Genomic DNA, 17,500 nt, shown 5'->3' on the forward strand with positions numbered 1-17,500 from the left:
GGATTTTTTCAGCTGTTTTATGATCATCCGCCGGGCAAAAACGACTCCGTTTGAGGCATCATTCATGAAGTGTAAGTTCAAAACCCTGAATATGTGCAATACTAATAGCAGTCTGAATTTTTATCCTGAGCTTCAGGTGTTAACTGAGATCAGGCTGTAGTGTATCTCGCTCTCTGAGACGCTGGAGCTCGTACAGATGTGCAGATGCCACACACAGCTGCCAGAGAAACTTCACAAGCCTCATCTTTCATCCGTCCTGCCCATCGCTTTCTCACAAACCTGTTGTCTGAGCTTCGACATCATGTTGTGCCTTATGTCAGAATATGCTAATGAGGGCTGCCGCTGATTGGCCGTTCATCAGAATAATAAATATTCTCGTTCTTAATTCACCTTTACCCCACTCAGCTGTGTATACACTTCCACATGGGGATTTTCCATAAGGATTAGTGAGCGAGAGAGAGAGAAATAGAGCAGTGTGTGTGTGTGTGTGTGTTTTACAGGAGGCGGGATTACCGCATACCGCCACATATCCTCACTATGACACTGAACTGGTGTGACAGTCACCCGGTCAGCTGACAGCGAATGCTCACCTCCCATTGGCTGCCATTGATCAACCTATGCAGCTTTTTTTTTAAAACACTCTTTAGTTGATGTTCCACATCACAATGGAGGCGGTCTCTGAGGACTGATGCACTCCTGGACTGCAGCATATGTGGTGTTATTGATCACCGGAGTCACATGCATGAAACATGTTGTGAGCAAATCAATATGTCAATGGCGTTAAGCTGCATGACCTGGAACTGCATTAACACAGGACTGAATCAAACACGAGGAGACCGCAGCCTAATACTAAAGCAGCATTGCATGCATCTATCATGGAGAAGACAATCCCAGATTGCATTGCAAACCACCTCAAAAAGTCATTCAAGATGAATCAAGAGAAATGCTTTTCTTTCAGTACTGGAAAATATTGATTAAAAATTCGAGTCTAATTAAAAAAATTATATTTCACCCAATATTTTTGGGGTGTGTATTTAAAGTTTGAAGTCAGTAAGATTGTATATGTTATCGAAAAAAGTCCCTTATGTTCACCAAAGCACCAAAAACTAATATTGTGAACTAGTAAAAAACTGTTATATAAACGGTATTAAACTGTAATTTATTCTTGTGATCAAAGCTGAGTTTTCAGCCTCATTACTCCAGTCTTCAGTGTCACATGATCTTTCAGAAATCGTTCTAATATGATAATTTACTGCTCAAGAAACATGTCTTATTATTATCAATGTTGAAAACAGATGTGCTGCTTGATATATGAGTGGAAGCTTAATACATTACTCATCATTCTTTGACGAATGAAATGAAATAAAAATTAACTCTTTTTAACATTATGAGTGTCTTTACTGTTATTTTCGATCAATTTAATACATCCTTTCTGAATAAAAGTATTAATTTCTTTTAAAATGAAAACGTACTAACCCTAAACATTTGAACGATAGTGTAGGCTTTTCAATGGCCAATTCCAATATAGATCTGGTGGCCAATAATGTCAGTGAAATCAACTGTGAACTGATTCAGCGAAATATTAGCCAACTAATTGGTCTATCACTATTCTTTTACATCTCTAAGATAATAATACAGTGAGTAGCATGCAGACACTTATAAGGCTTCATTTCAGTTATGATGCCGATTTAGAAAACTGCTGTATAGACAGCAAGGCAAGCTCACTGGGTTCTGAAACAGAGCTCATTTGTTTTTGTTTTTCATCTACAAGAAGGAAATATGGTCTGTTAGACTCCTTATATCATTGATACACAAGCAGGTATAATGAAGTGAGTCTCAGTGTCAGTGTTATTGTAGTCTGTGCTGTGAGGAGCTGTCCAGTCAGCACCACACCACTGTGAGCTACACATTACATCAACTCCAGATCTGTGATTGAGGACAGCGATAGGTGTTTCTGTGCTGTCATCTTCCAGTTGGACTGTGTTTTGGCTGTAGGGTTTAATTTTAGTGCCACTAATATACACACCCAAACACTACCCCTTCCAACAATTGTTCATAAAAGGATTCCTGCTCCAAACTCATATATAAGGGAACACACTGCTCGCATAGAATACTACATTTTATAGGCATAGAATAGTGCACAAGTATGTGAATTGGGACGCACCTTTAGAGTCTCCCAACTTGCTATGTTTCTCCTTGAAACCATCCAGTTTCCCAGAAGTCTCAGTTTTGGCTTGGATCGGTGTTGCCACACTGCAGTGACGTATGTCAGATGGCTCATGTTACTCTTGGTGTCTATGAGATGCCATCATAAGTGTGTTTATGAGTGTCCAAGTGTGTTTATGGGAGCGTGTGGGTTTTGTGCAAGAATTGTGGGTATTTTCCAGGAAAGTGTGTGACTCCCCTGTTATGTGCTAAGCTCATCACATTACCAAGACAGCATAAATTGTTATAAACATGTCATAAACATGACATAGCAGATTAATTATCAAACCACTTAGCTTTATGGGTTAACATTACATTAAACTGTCATGTGGTTGGTTTTGACATTGGCTGTCATGAGGCCGTTATAACTGTGTCATGAATATTTTTCTTGACCTCAACTACGGTGGTACAAATTGAATTTGTCATTACAATGTCATTTAATGACATTAAGTAGTTTATTAACTACTGAAGCTGAGTAGTTTCTTAAGTTTGATCATTAATTTATCAAGTTTGATCATTAATTATTGATAATTGATCATTAATCTGCTATGTCATGTTTATGACATTTTTATGACAGGTTGTGTTGTCTTGGTAATGTCAAGTTGTCATGGTAAAGACACTGACAGGTTATGATGTATTGGTTTATGTCAAGTTGTCATTACAAAGACATCTCAAACAATGTCATGTCATGATTATGAAGGTGTCATGTCAGTCTTATGCACACCCCTTCAAGTAAAGTGTTACCAAAACGCTGGGTATATTTTCAACATTACAAAGATTAAGTCTGTAAATGCACTGTCTTTATAGCATCGCCGCTACAGCCATTGAAGCAACGATTTTGTAACACATTCACTGTCTTCCACAATCAATTCCAAGACAATTACTGTCAGACTTTAAATTGCTGCTGTAAACAATATTTACAGCTTAACCTGTTGCTTGTGATGGCTAAGATAGTTTGTGCAGTTAAAGGTTATATATTATTTAGCCTATTTGTGTGTTGATTTATTCACTCATTAGCCAATGGAACTGCGTTTAGTGTCCATACGTTTCTTACAAATGTGTCTGATCACTGTCAGGTGGACATGACAGCCTAATTATACAGTGTTTTCTTAAGACTGATTGGTCATCTGGCTGTGCAGACAACATCACGACTAGTGTATCTTGAAAATGTGTATTGTTGTATGTCCCCAGATCCACCGCAGGGCATGAGCAGCTGTGGTGTGCGTGATAGGTCAGAGCGTGTTGTGTCAGTCGTGTGGGTCTCTATCAAACTCTGTAATGCGCATCTCTTTTGTTTTCGCTCTTGCATTTAGATTTCTCACCTATAAAAGACAAGGCAGAGTGGATTTAAAGTGCCCCTATTATGTTTTTTTTTTTTTTTTCAGAATATTCCCTTTCTTGCTGCAGTGTGTTATATAGCTGTTTGTGAGTGTAAACGTTGAAAGTACACGATAAATGAAGTTATTTTCTCCCAAAAGAAAGAATCGACTCTGAACCACATAAACGTCAACGAGTCGTTTGTATTTCGAATCCCACTGTGTTACAGTTCTACGTCACTAGATAATACATTTGCATTGTCCATCTGCGAACAACTTGACCCGCCCACAAACACGTCATTTTACTGACGACTGCTTCTCAAGTTCAACGCGTGATTCTCAAAACGCTTGCTCTGGAAAGTTGGGTCAGTACCCAGTTTATTTGGACCAGCTTGCTCCTCAGAATCACAACCTGTAAGTATGAATAATTATTGATGTATATATTTTCTACTGGGTGTTCAAAATACGTAGTATTTCCGGCTAACTCACTTTATCACTGTCTTACTGAAATAGTTCTGCTAATCGGCTGTGGGCCACTATTACCTAAAACTCTATTAATGCAGATTGTCTGTCGTTTTTACTAGGGGTGTAACGGTACATGTATTCGTATTGAACCGTTTCGGTTCGAGGCTTCCGGTTCGGTAGGCATACAAACCGAACGATTCCTAGGACCATTTTTCCTGCCAACAAAATTCGCGCTGGCGCGACCACCACAACGTTGCGCAACATCAAATGGCAAGCGTAATGAAAGCGGAACGAAACTGCGCTACTCATTATATTGTGCTTTACGGACCGTTAGTTCGGACCAGCAACATCTGTGCAGCGCGCGCCGATCTCGATCAAGCGACACTGTTACAACACAGCGCTAAGAGATCCAGTAAAGAAAACATTTGAATTCGCCACTGAAATAATAACATCGCTGCGAGATCTAGTGAGAAGCATTCACATTTCTCCGTTAATAACCGTAGATCTCTATTAGATCAAACAGCGCTGACGTGGGAACCAGGAGAAACATTGTGCCGTGAATGAACTAGTAATACTTTACGTCCACAGACCAGCAACATTCACCATGGATTTAATACAGTAACACTAACTGTAACCAGTTTAGCTGGAATAGTGAAATGCTTTCAAGTACTTCACACATCTTTTTCCAGCACTTCAAAACTAAAATATTATATTATAAATATATGAAGAGTTCAGATGCATAAGCCTCTAAGTGCCATTTGAAATTTTCTTCTAGAATGATCATTTTTATGAAGCTTGTATATTTAAGTTCAGTAATTTCACTCAAATGACAATTAATAGGTAATCTTCATTGCCATTTAAGTGAAATTACTGAACTTAAATATACAAGCTTCATAAAAATGATCATTCTAGAAGAAAATTTCAAATGGCTTTTGCATCTGAACTCTTCATATATTTAAATGTTATTTTTAATGTGATGACCAAAACATTATTTGTTCATCCTTCAAAGATGACACCCATTTATAAACCTGAAAGTTTCAAGATGTAGGAAAACTCACACTTATTTAAAAAAATATTTTTTCTTTTAACAAATAGGAAATTTTTCTGGCATTTCTTACTTTTTGCTGTATCGAAAACGTACCGAACCGTGACTTTAAAACCGAGGTACGTACCGAACCGTGATTTTTGTGTACCGTTACACCCCTAGTTTTTACTACTTTGAGTAAAGATAAAGGATGGAGCAAGATTTCTTTTGCAAACTTTAATGTTACATCAGTCACTCAAGTTAGTGTTCGGCTAACGTATGCACCGTTATTGATACAGTTAATGATACAGTTCCCTCATGTGCACCGCTATAAATTAGAAATATACACATGGGGTTGTTGATGGACATAGTGAGGAATTACAGTTACAGTTCAAATAAGTAGCGTATTACTGAGAAACGTCTTGCACAAGTCGCCCTTCGAGTTGAATAACTATTTCTTCCAATGTTTCATCATCGGCCTCGCGTTTGGATTGATATGGTAAAATCAACGTCATCGTTACTTTCTTTACAGTGTGTACAATCGCTAAGCTTTAGGACGCCTACGGACGGAGCTGATGGGTTGAGTTATGAGTTTATGGTAATTGTCTTTTGTTTCCGATGTGCTCTATAAACGGTAGACCAATCACAACAGACTGGGCCATCTGACCAATCAGAGCAAAGTAGACCAATCACAACAGACTGGGCCATCTGGCCAATCAGAGCAGAGTAGACCAATCACAACAGACTGAGCCATTTGACCAATCAGAGCAGAGTAGACCAATTACAACAGACTGAGCCATCTGGCCAATCAGAGCAGAGTAGACCAATCACAACAGACTGAGCCATGTGGCCAATCAGAGCAGAGTAGACCAATCACAGCAGACTGAGCTGTCTGACCAATCAGAGCAGAGTAGACCAATCACAACAGACTGAGCCATTTGACCAATCAGAGCAGAGTAGACCAATCACAGCAGACTGAGCCATCTGGCCAATCAGAGCAGAGTAGACCAATCACAGCAGACTGAGCTGTCTGACCAATCAGAGCAGAGTAGACCAATCACAACAGACTGAGCCATTTGACCAATCAGAGCAGAGTAGACCAATCATAACAGACTGAGCCATTTGACCAATCAGAGCAGAGTAGACCAATCACAGCAGACTGAGCTGTCTGACCAATCAGAGCAGAGTAGACGAATCATAACAGACTGAGCCATTTGACCAATCAGAGCAGAGTAGACCAATCACAGCAGACTGAGCTGTCTGACCAATCAGAGCAGAGTAGACCAATCACAACAGACTGGGCCATCTGACCAATCAGAGCAGAGTAGACCAATCACAGCAGACTGAGCCATTTGACCAATCAGAGCAGAGTAGACCAATCACAGCAGACTGAGCTGTCTGACCAATCAGAGCAGAGTAGACCAATCATAACAGACTGAGCCATTTGACCAATCAGAGCAGAGTAGACCAATCACAGCAGACTGAGTCATTTGACCAATCAGAGCAGAGTAGACTAATCACAACAGACTGAGCTGTCTGACCAATCAGAGCAGAGTAGCTCGCAGAAAGGAGGCCGTGTGTCCACCAAAGCGTTTTTAGCCAGCTGAAAACGCTAGGCGCTCTGCTGAAAATGCCTAGCTGTGGGCGCATGAGAGCGTTTTGGCAGCGCAGCGGTTTTTCCGTTGAGACGTTTCGTTGCTATGATACAGAATATCCGCAGCACAGTTTACTTGTAACTGATTTCGCAGATAATTTGTTTCATACTAAAAATTAATTTTTCATCCATTTTGTTCAGTTATCTCTGCTGGTTGATGTCAGAAAGAATGTTGTGACAGTCGGTCGGTGTGGTGTTAGCCCCGCCCCTCCTCCACTGTGATTGGACGGCTGGGTAAAAAGTGACAGTGATGAGCGCTGCGTTTAACTTTTACCCAAAGTTGAACATTTTTCAACTCTCGGCGACCAGTAAAAACGCCGAGCTCTCAGCGCTTCAGCGTGAAAAAAACGTTCAGCGCCTCGTTGCGCTCATGGCGTTCTAAAAACGCGGCGCTCCCATTAAAAACATACACGAGGCGTGTGAAAAAACGCTTTGGTGGACACACGGCCTGAGGGGCCATTCACATATCGCGTCCTTCCAAGCTCTTTTAGACGCGATATGTGAACGGCCCCTGATTCATCCATCGAGTTGTTTAAGGATCATTGAAAAATGTGGTGATGTGCAATGTATATTATGAGAAAATGGATGTGTTTTTTGACCTTCAATGCATGTAAACCTGTTATAGGAGACCTCCAAAATCAAAATTAGAAGCCTTTAAAATAGCATAATAGGGGCACTTATGCAGGGCTCTAGACTGTGACTAAGAGAATGTTCTAGAGGTCTGCAATCCGCGGGACCTGACGTAACAGAGTGCGGCGCGGGACAGGTTTTGAATTGCTGAGTGCAGATGCGAGAAGGAAGATACTGATATGTGCGTGGGAAGTGGGAGAATCAAATGACTCGTGGGCTCCCGCAAAATATGTTAATCTAATAATAACAGCACGCACAAGTATGTCACTGGAGATCTGAAGCATTGTGTGTGTGGAAAAACCCCACATTAAAATACAAAACCCAAGGAATACAAATAATTTTTCAGGTGGGATTTCAAAACAGGAAGGGAAGGCGCAGATCTAATGAAGAACTGTTCACTTTTGGAACCATTATTTGTATATGAGTGTACAATGCAAAAAGAGCGTTTTCATATTTATCCACTTGGGAGAGCATCTTCAAAAAGCTTAGATTTCTCAAGACAAAACCAGCGTCTCAATGTGGACGGAAGGCTAAAACAGAGAGATAAAGATGCATATGTATAGGCAGCAGACAGCAAGGCTTGCTAGCTTTTGGAACAAAGCCATAGTATGTGTGCATTAGGAGATTAGTATCCCAGCCTCTATTCAAGACTTAATTGTGGCTGACGGGAGGGCAACAAGTCTTCATAATCTCCCAGACCAAGACCAGAAGACACCCCAGTGAACGACCCAAGCCCACCTCATCTGACCTCCGCTCGCTCGCCAGAGGGGACAGTCACAGCTAACCAAACAACCGCGTACGTCTGAGAGAAGCAGACCAGCGAGGGAGGGAGAGCGATGAGCATGCTCAGTAACACTCGGCTCAGCGACTGCAGCTTTTAACTGCAGAGAGAGAGACACAGAGCACACGAGTGAGCTTACACACACACACACACCGCAACTTCAAGACACCGCGCGAGTTTATTTCCGCACAGGTTTGGTGACCGCGAGAGGGTCGGTCCTGCAGCTTTATATGGGACCATCTGGATGGTTGGACAATCCCGTTAGCATTAGAGTTAGTTGAGGTGAGTATACGTAGACCATCATCTCTCTGAATGGGACGGCACAGCGGGACACGCTCATCATGCAGCCTCCTGACGCCGTACCCAACACGCTACCAGCACCGCACCAATGAGAGGCTTCAAACTCGCCTGGTAAGCACCAATCCTTCGAAACTACTGTGTTTTTCTGACTGAGGAACACTGGAGATGCTTTGTGCCTCGGTGCGTCTGGGCCTGATATTTTGTAAAGTCTCTCTGTGGACACCGTCACGTGTCGTGGACAACTGCAGTGCCGCCCTCCTTTTTATATTCTTCCGCTGCTCCTCCAAACTCCCTTTCCTTTTTCCCCCCATCTTTTGTTCTTTTATGCACCTGTGCCCCTGTTCCTAAACTCCCTCTCTGCGTCTCTGTTTTCCCCTCTCCCCTCCCGTCCTGTGCATGTGTTTGTGAATGCGACTCAGTCATGTGCCGGATATTTTTAGCCACAAATCACAGCGTGAAGCGCTGAGGAGAAACGAGCGGCAACGTGCAGCCAGCTTCCTCTCACATTGCTGGATGTGCTTTTCACAGTTTCCCTCTCGCTCATTCCCTTTTGTTTTCCCCCACTCTTTGTCCCATAAGAAAAGATATCACATTCTTTCAAGTCTAGATTAGCTGTTGTAAAACTTCTTATTTGATTACTTTTCGGATTTAATCCGATCAAACTGAGAAAAAATCAAAATTGGCAAAAACATCAGAGTTTTATTGTGAGAAAAACAACTAGTCTCCTCCATCTCAACTATTTCCCCACGCTGTTTACCAAAATCTGCATTCAGAAGTCGTAAATTGCAATATCATCTCCAACGGTTCTTACAAGATTCATTCAAAATCAGATTACTTGTGCATCTTCTGATATTGATATTTGGATTTATTGAGCTACAATTGAAACCACTGTAAAATTCAGATTGTTGTGACGTTGCATTACAATTAGACAAATATTGCTTGCCGGGTGACTTTTTCAGATATTATTATTATTATTATTTCTTTAAAAAAACACTTTAAGAGAAATGCATTTATTAAATAAATTTAATAAATATATCAAATTAATTTGTTATATATTTGTGTATGGAATTAAATTGTATAATAACATGCTTATTTTATTAACAAAATAAGGTTACACTTTATTTTAAGGTGTCCTTGTTACAGTGTAATTATATATTTAAGTACTGAGTAATATTAAGCAACTACATGTACTTACTATACGGTTAGGGTTAGGGTAGGATTTGGCCATCATGTAATTATGCATAATTTACTGTTATTACTACGGTAAGTACATGTAACATATGTAACAAGGACACAGTAAAATAAAGTGTTACCCAAAATAAATGATAAGTTAATCAATTTTACAAGCCAAAAACACACTTTATCCATAATAAAAATCACTGTAACTGACGGCCTCTCGTGGATTGTTATCCACACTCATTTTACGGCGCGGTAATCTTTCTTAACAGTTGTCTCATGGATGTCTAGTGCTGTGTCTCTTGTGTGATTTTCAGACAAACTCTCTAAAAACTCGCAGTACCTCTCCTGAGCTATGAACGATCACTCTCTGAGCAGGAAAACACTCACATCACATTCAGCTCAGTTTGCAGGGTTACGTTGATTATCATCCGTCCAGCGGGTTAGAAGTGTGTCAGGTGTGTGATAGTGTGCTTTTTTTACGAGTCCTCTGAGATGCAAGGCTGATTTCTGAAGTGGAGCTGTCAGATTTAACCGGAGCACCTGCTGCTTGCTCACACAGGCACTGGAAACATCTTAAGCTAACGTATAGGAAAACTTGAAAATGGCCGTTTGTCAGCTCCAGAGCTCCTTGTGGGAATAAGTAGAGCGTATTCTGTGTTTTCTCGGGCGTGTCTGGATCCCCTTCTAATTGATGATGGACTGAAACTAATTTGTGAACTTTATCGGGTTCTGTTCTGTCTGAAGATCTCTTGCTCTTTAGGAAACAACACAGACTTGTGATTCCAAAAACCCATGTTCTGACTGAATCAGTGTGATTATTTCTTTTCTCTCTTGTTCTCTCTCTGTCACCTGCACTGGAATACTTTATATCACTCTTATTTCCCTAGGGATGCTCTTGCTCTCTTCCCTATTCTTCCTGTGTAAATGACAGCTCAGTCATGCTCTTAAATAGGGCAGCACACCGTGGAGTTAGGATCTATTCTGATACAAACACAGCTCTGTGTGCTCTATAATTATTATAGAATGATGGACAGGGATTCTTAAAGACTAATTGGCTTTATGTAAACGCACAAACATGCATCTCATACTTTAGTTTTCTATGATACTGTATCATTGATGAATTAGATAAAGAGATTCTACAACGATTTGTTATTAGTAAAGTAGATGAGTAGATAACTCTTTATACTCAACTTTAACAAACGGACATTTAGTCATAAACATGGCCTCGCCTGTATAGTATGTTATTTAGTCTTTTTGGAGCCCTGTTATGTGCAACCTTGTTATCCATGCTGGCCTAATTTTTTTATTTTTTTATTCATTTAATATTAACTCTTTCTCTGCCATTGGCAGAATTTTCCAGCTATCCATGTTTTCAATGTTAAGCGTTAGGGGGCACTATTACACATCTACTGAAAGAGTACAGAATCTCCGGATCAAAACACAGGCGAAGAGGAAGCAGAAACAAGCAATAAAAGCATTGTGTATCAAGTGTTGATAAAAAAAGAATGCATTAAGCTAGAATATAAGTTTTTTTTTTTTTAAAGAAGTGAAAATGATATAACATGCAACAACAACAAAAATGCGGGCGGGATAAAACAGTTAAATAATGTTTATTTAATTTTAATGTTTTTTTTAGTACTAGAAAATAACAAAATCACATGTCCCAAATGTTAACAGAGTTACAAAAATGGCAAACATTATCTAAAATGAATATCAAATGAAATCAACCTATATAATATTTACGTTAAACATTTGTTTATTAGGAGTGTAAAGATACACATATTCATATTGAACCGTGCTGTACGAGGCTTTCGGTTCGGTACGCATTACAAACCGAACGATTCGTTGGACCATTTTTCCTGCGCGACCAAAATTTTGTTAGCAGTCACGCTGGCGCGACCACCACAATGTTGCCCACCAACAACAAATGGCAAACGTAAAGAAAGTGGAAAGAAACTGCGCTACTGATTATTTTGTGCTTCACGGACCATTTATCAGTTTGGACCAGTGTCAGTGCAGCGCAAGCCGATCTTGATCAAGCGACACTGTTACTACTCAACGCTAAGAGATCCAGTAAAGAAAGCATTTGAATTCGCCACTGAAGTAATAACTTCGCTGTGAGATCTAGTGAGAAACAAATTTCTCCGTTATTAACGGATCAAACAGCGCTGGCGTGGAAACCAGGATAAACATTGTGCCATGAATGAACCAGTTAGTGGCTTTAAGTCCACAGATCAGCAACATTCACCATGGATTTAATGTAGTAGGCCTAACACTAAATGTAACCATGGAAGTTTGGCAGGAATAGTAAAATGCTTTCAAGTACGTCACACATCTTCTCAAGATAACTCAAATGTTATTATATCACATGTTATTTTTAATGAGATGACCAAAACATTGTTTGTTCATCCTTCAAAGATTACACTCATTTATAAAACTAAAAGTTTCAAGATGTAGGAAAACTCACACTTATTTAAAAATATTTTTTCTTTTAATAAATGTTTTATTTATTTTTTAAATCAAGGAAATTTCTCTGGCATTTCTTTCTTTTTGCTGTATGGAAAACGTACCGAACCATGACACCACTGTGTCGTATCGAACCGAACCGTGAATTTTGTGAACCGTTACACCCCTAATGCATTTGATGATAAAAAATAAATTAATGAAAAAAGTGCCATTATATAAAACTTTGCCATACTTTTGTATTAAAATAATAATGTTGACAGATCTGTTTAATGGGCCTTTACAAGATGAATATGCTAAATACAAAATGGCCAATATTCGATTTGTATTTATTTTTGCATTCTGTTCTGAACTTTGAACCATTGCGTGCTTGTGTTGTTTTTTGGGGGTATTAATGTGTCAGGAAATGCTTTAACACTTCCTAATCTTCCACCACGGGACAGGTTAGATCACACAAGCCATCTAGAGCACTAATGAGGTCACTGTGTTGTTTACAGCACTGCCATGTGGTCGATCAGGGATCAGTCCCTAATATCAATATCTGCAGTGATGCAGAACAAGACCTGGCGTTGCTGCTTACTCTGTCACCTCCTTTCTTTCATATTTTCTTTGACTCTTTTCCTCCTTTATTCATTGTTTTGTCATATGCCATCTCTCTTGAGTGATCATTGGTAAAAGCATTAGAGTGTTTATTTATAGGGTTCAGAAGTTTAAACGTGGCATGCTTCTTTTTGTGTCCAAACAGATCATTCTTTTTATTATTTTTCCATCCCAGGTTCCAAACAATAATAAAAAGAAAATGTTATGTTGTATCGCAAAATATTGTTCAAATATATTATCTTTTTTCACCTTTTGTTAATATTTTTTTTAGGATGAGTCATGGTTTTCATGGTTTTCATGGTTTTCATTGACTCAGGGTGCTATTTATAACTCGCTCTTATGCAAAAAAAAAAAAAAACATTCACCTGCACAGATTGAGCTTTTTTTATGAAAAAAAGCCTGCAATGGATTAATAGTTTTACCTAATATCATCACAAAGCGCTAAGTGGTTCATAAGTCTGTGGTGCAGGCAGGAATACGTCTGACCAAGGCAGAGCCAGAGGGACGAGGGAGTCTGGTGCAGCCGTAAGGCCGATGGTATCTGGTGGAGCCGAGGGAGGGAGGAGCCAAGGCAGAGCCAGAGGGACGAGGGAGTCTGGTGGAGCCGTAAGGCCGATGGTATCTGGTGGAGCCGTAAGGCCGATGGTATCTGGTGGAGCCGAGGGAGGGAGGAGCCAAGGCAGAGCCAGAGGGACGAGGGAGTCTGGTGGAGCCGTAAGGCCGATGGTATCTGGTGGAGCCGAGGGAGGGAGGAGCAAGGCAGAGCCAGAGGGACGAGGGAGTCTGGTGGAGCCGTAAGGCCGATGGTATCTGGTGGAGCCGAGGGAGGGAGGAGCCAAGGCAGAGCCAGAGGGACGAGGGAGTCTGGTGGAGCCGTAAGGCCGATGGTATCTGGTGGAGCCGAGGGAGGGAGGAGCCAAGGCAGAGCCAGAGGGACGAGGGAGTCTGGTGGAGCCGTAAGGCCGATGGTATCTGGTGGAGCCGAGGGAGGGAGGAGCAAGGCAGAGCCAGAGGGACGAGGGAGTCTGGTGGAGCCGTAAGGCCGATGGTATCTGGTGGAGCCGAGGGAGGGAGGAGCCAAGGCAGAGCCAGAGGGACGAGGGAGTCTGGTGGAGCCGTAAGGCCGATGGTATCTGGTGGAGCCGAGGGAGGGAGGAGCCAAGGCAGAGCCAGAGGGACGAGGGAGTCTGGTGCAGCCGTAAGGCCGATGGTATCTGGTGGAGCCGAGGGAGGGAGGAGCCAAGGCAGAGCCAGAGGGACGAGGGAGTCTGGTGGAGCCGTAAGGCCGATGGTATCTGGTGGAGCCGAGGGAGGGAGGAGCCAAGGCAGAGCCAGAGGGACGAGGGAGTCTGGTGGAGCCGTAAGGCCGATGGTATCTGGTGGAGCCGAGGGAGGGAGGAGCAAGGCAGAGCCAGAGGGACGAGGGAGTCTGGTGCAGCCGTAAGGCCGATGGTATCTGGTGGAGCCGAGGGAGGGAGGGGCCAAGGCAGAGCCAGAGGGACGAGGGAGCCTGGTACAGCCGTAAGGCCGATGGTATCCGGTGGAGCCGAGGGAGGGAGGAGCCAAGGCAGAGCCAGAGGGACGAGGGAGTCTGGTGCAGCCGTAAGGCCAATGGTATCTGGTGGAGCCGAGTGAGAAAGGAGCCAAGGCAGAGCCAGAGGAATGAGGGAGCCTGGTGCAATCGTAAGGCCGATGGTATCTGATGGAGCCAAGGGAGGGGGGAGCCAAGGCAGAGCCGACAGGTTACAGACCGAGGTGGAGTGACTGGATCAGCTGCTGGAGGCAGAGCCGGAGGATCCACTTGCCTGGGTGACGCTGGAGAACTGAGGACTCGAGACAAATCAGGCGAATGGTGTCAGAGGAGGAGTCGAGGGTCGAAGTGAACCAGTGGAGGCGGGGCTGGCGGACTGGCTCAGTTTGAAAGAGGAGGTAGGAGAGGGAGGCTGGGTTGGAGCTCAGGTGACATGGGAGACTTCGTGCTGGACAGGACCAGTGGGGACACAGAAGATTTTGTGCTGGACAGGACCAGTGGGGACACAGAAGATTTTGTGCTGTACAGGACCAGTGGGGACACAGGAGATTGTGTGCTGGACGGGACTAACAGGGGGAAAAGGAGAGTTTGTGCTGGACGGGACCAGCAGGAACGAGAGAAAAGAAAATGATCCTCTTCCAAATCAAAATAGTTCCCAGTGGCCAGGCACAACACATCCACAGTGGGGGTGGGTTCCCCCCATGCCCTCGAACTCCACAAGCAGCCCCACAGGGACAGATGATCTTGCCGGCTCATACGCCTGGTCAGACATTTCACGAGGCTCAGGCTCTGGGGCAGTTGGTTGGCTGCTTTCAGTCTCTGGTCTGTATATCGTGGCCCACTTGAGCTCTCCGTCTGTGTTGGGCTCTAGCATTCGCTCCTTCAAGTGGGGTGATGGCTGGCTGTGCTCTGGATCCAGAGTGGGGGCTGGTGATGTAGAATGCATTGTTCACCAGTACCCACTCTAAAAAATGCTGCAAAATCTTCCCTTGGACCATCCACTGGAAGACGTGCCTTGGACCGCTCACTAAGTGCTGATTTAGAAAGAGACACAGAGTGAGCAGTCCAGATAGTGAGTCAGGCAAGCCAGATCGATAAAGTCCTGGCGATGGTCCTACATGGTCCCCCTGCTCCAAGCAGAGTAATTGGACGGCAGGCAAAAAAAGGGGGAAAAACTCTTCAAAAATATCTTCAGATTAGGTTCCGTGATCTGTCACCGATGACTGCAATAGTAAGAGCACGGAGATGAGGAACTCAAAGAAAACAGTCTTTATTATATTAATCCAACACAGAAAATCCCTGGAGATCATAAGGAGTTACATAACCATAAAAAGACAACACGGGACACCGATCAAACAGAACTGAGGCTATAAATACACAGAGGGAGAAGATTATCTGATTGGGAACAGGTGTGGACTAATTAAAAACTATTGAAACAAACTAGACTCAGGTAATGACAATGAATAAGAACAGAACTAAACATAACAAACAAGATAATTATCTTAAGATTTGAAGTACACTACAAGTGCACATTCAATACAATACATGCAAAATCCAATACATGCTTTTCAATCAGTGCTATAGATATATATGTTCTGTACAGCACTCTGGTATAATGAACAGAGGCTGTTTTCCACCAGTTACTGAACTTGTTTCCTGTTGTACCAGTAACTGAACCCAGTTGGCCAGCTCCAATGAGCTAAAATGGCTCCAAGTTGTCACAAAGATAGATTTGGTTTCCTCTGTGCCGTTAATTTGGCCGCTGTTTGATTGAATTGAATTGCATTGTGTGACATCATCAGTGCTGAGTTAGATCACTCCTCCGTTGCTCCAGCCAGTGAGATTGCATGATGTTGCCATTGGAGGACACTTTTCTTGCCATTGCTGATGTATCCATTGTATCCCATGGAAGTGACCTTGCTCATAAAAGGCAGTTGCACAAGGCTTCTGAAAAGTCCCGCACATGTCCCTGTTTGGACATATGGACACACACATTGACTTCTCAGAACCGCACTGATTCTCTCTCGTTTTATGAGATGTTAGGCAGGTAATTATACTATATTAGGGCAGGTAGCCTAATTAAAATGATGTGGGTTGACCTCCATGGTTTGACCTTTCCAGCAACTTGGCCATTGCTCCCACTGAAATGATTCTATTACTTATTCAGATGGTTGAGGATTTTTTTTTCTGATGTTATCATTTTTAGGTTTCCATTTTTTCAGTGTATACACACACACACACCAACACTATTGATCAAAATATTTTTATAAATATATTTTTTAAGAAGTCTCTTAGAAGTCTCTCTCCACAAGACTGCATATTTGATCAAAATACAGTAAAAACAGTAATATTGTGAAGTTTCCTATTTAACTATATTTTAAATTGTAATTTATTCCTGTGATCAAAGCTGAATTTTCAGTATCATTAGGCCTACTCCAGTCTTCAGTGTCACATGACCCTTCAGAAATCATTATAATATGCTGAATTTTGTGATCACATCTTAATTCTGTACCTAAATCCCTTCATGTTTCATATGAGGCTTTTCTCCAGGGAGTGTGATGTTTCAGAAGAGCGCCCCCTGTGGGAGGCTTCATTTATGTCAGTCTGAGACCAGCAGCTTCTATTTGTGTGTGTGTGTGTTTGTAGGGCCCTGCATCCATGTGTGGGCTGCTTCATTTGTGTTAGAGGTTGTTGGTGTTTGTGTCACACCTCATCAAGCTTAAGTCCAGCATTCCTCCTGTATGTGACCGGCTGCCGCTGTCACCATGGATACGGCTCTTCCATGATCACAGCCGTCACCGGGAACTTCCGACCCAGCTGGGTCCTGCCAAGTCCGGTTTGCCATGACAACGCTGTAAACAGAACAAAGGTAGCTGGCGACAGAACAGTGGTCTCCATGCTTCAGATTCAACATACTTACTGTAAGAGAATCCACAAACACACACACACACGCAACTTTTCAGTTTTGCATATTTACACTGTTTTTCTGCTGTGCTCGAGTGTTGCGTACTTGCAGTGTAGCAGCTTGGAAAAGAGGCCAAATGCTGTTTGAATTAAGTAAATGAATGGGTAAAAACTGCCTTTAGTATATTTGTGCAAATTATTTCATACACTGTTACATGAGGCATTCAGTTTCAGGAATAATCAAGCACTGTTGATGTTGTGTTGTATGAGAATCCCTTCCCTGGTTCTGGCAGGTCTGTTTATTTGGGTTCAGCTCTCATCGTACACTGATCTGGACCATAATATGCCAGAGCATCAACATTAATGGCCCCAGATCTAACCGCTGATGTTTAGAAAGGGATTAGCAGATGGTGATTATAATTTATTTTGCATAGTATTTTGCCTGTTC

At 42.3% G+C, this 17,500-nt stretch overlaps 1 protein-coding gene across 12 annotated transcripts in view; it reads left to right on the forward strand.

The window, feature by feature from the left end:
- Positions 1-17,500, forward strand: part of gramd1bb (GRAM domain containing 1Bb) — a 205,312-nt gene that overhangs the window by 136,985 nt on the left and 50,827 nt on the right. Inside the window, exon 1 of one of the 12 annotated variants that reach the window (XM_056234220.1) lies at positions 8,294-8,486. The exons of the other annotated variants lie outside the window; for them this stretch is intronic. Within the exon in view, the coding sequence (XP_056090195.1) occupies positions 8,464-8,486 (23 nt within the window). The 5' untranslated portion in view covers positions 8,294-8,463. Of the gene's footprint in view, positions 1-8,293; positions 8,487-17,500 lie in introns of those variants that run through there. 12 annotated transcript variants of the gene reach the window in all.

The sequence above is a fragment of the Rhinichthys klamathensis genome, unplaced genomic scaffold (assembly GCF_029890125.1).
Source record: "Rhinichthys klamathensis goyatoka isolate OS25496 unplaced genomic scaffold, OSU_Roscu_1.1 h1tg000391l_1, whole genome shotgun sequence".
NCBI classification, from domain to species: Eukaryota; Metazoa; Chordata; class Actinopteri; order Cypriniformes; family Leuciscidae; genus Rhinichthys; species Rhinichthys klamathensis.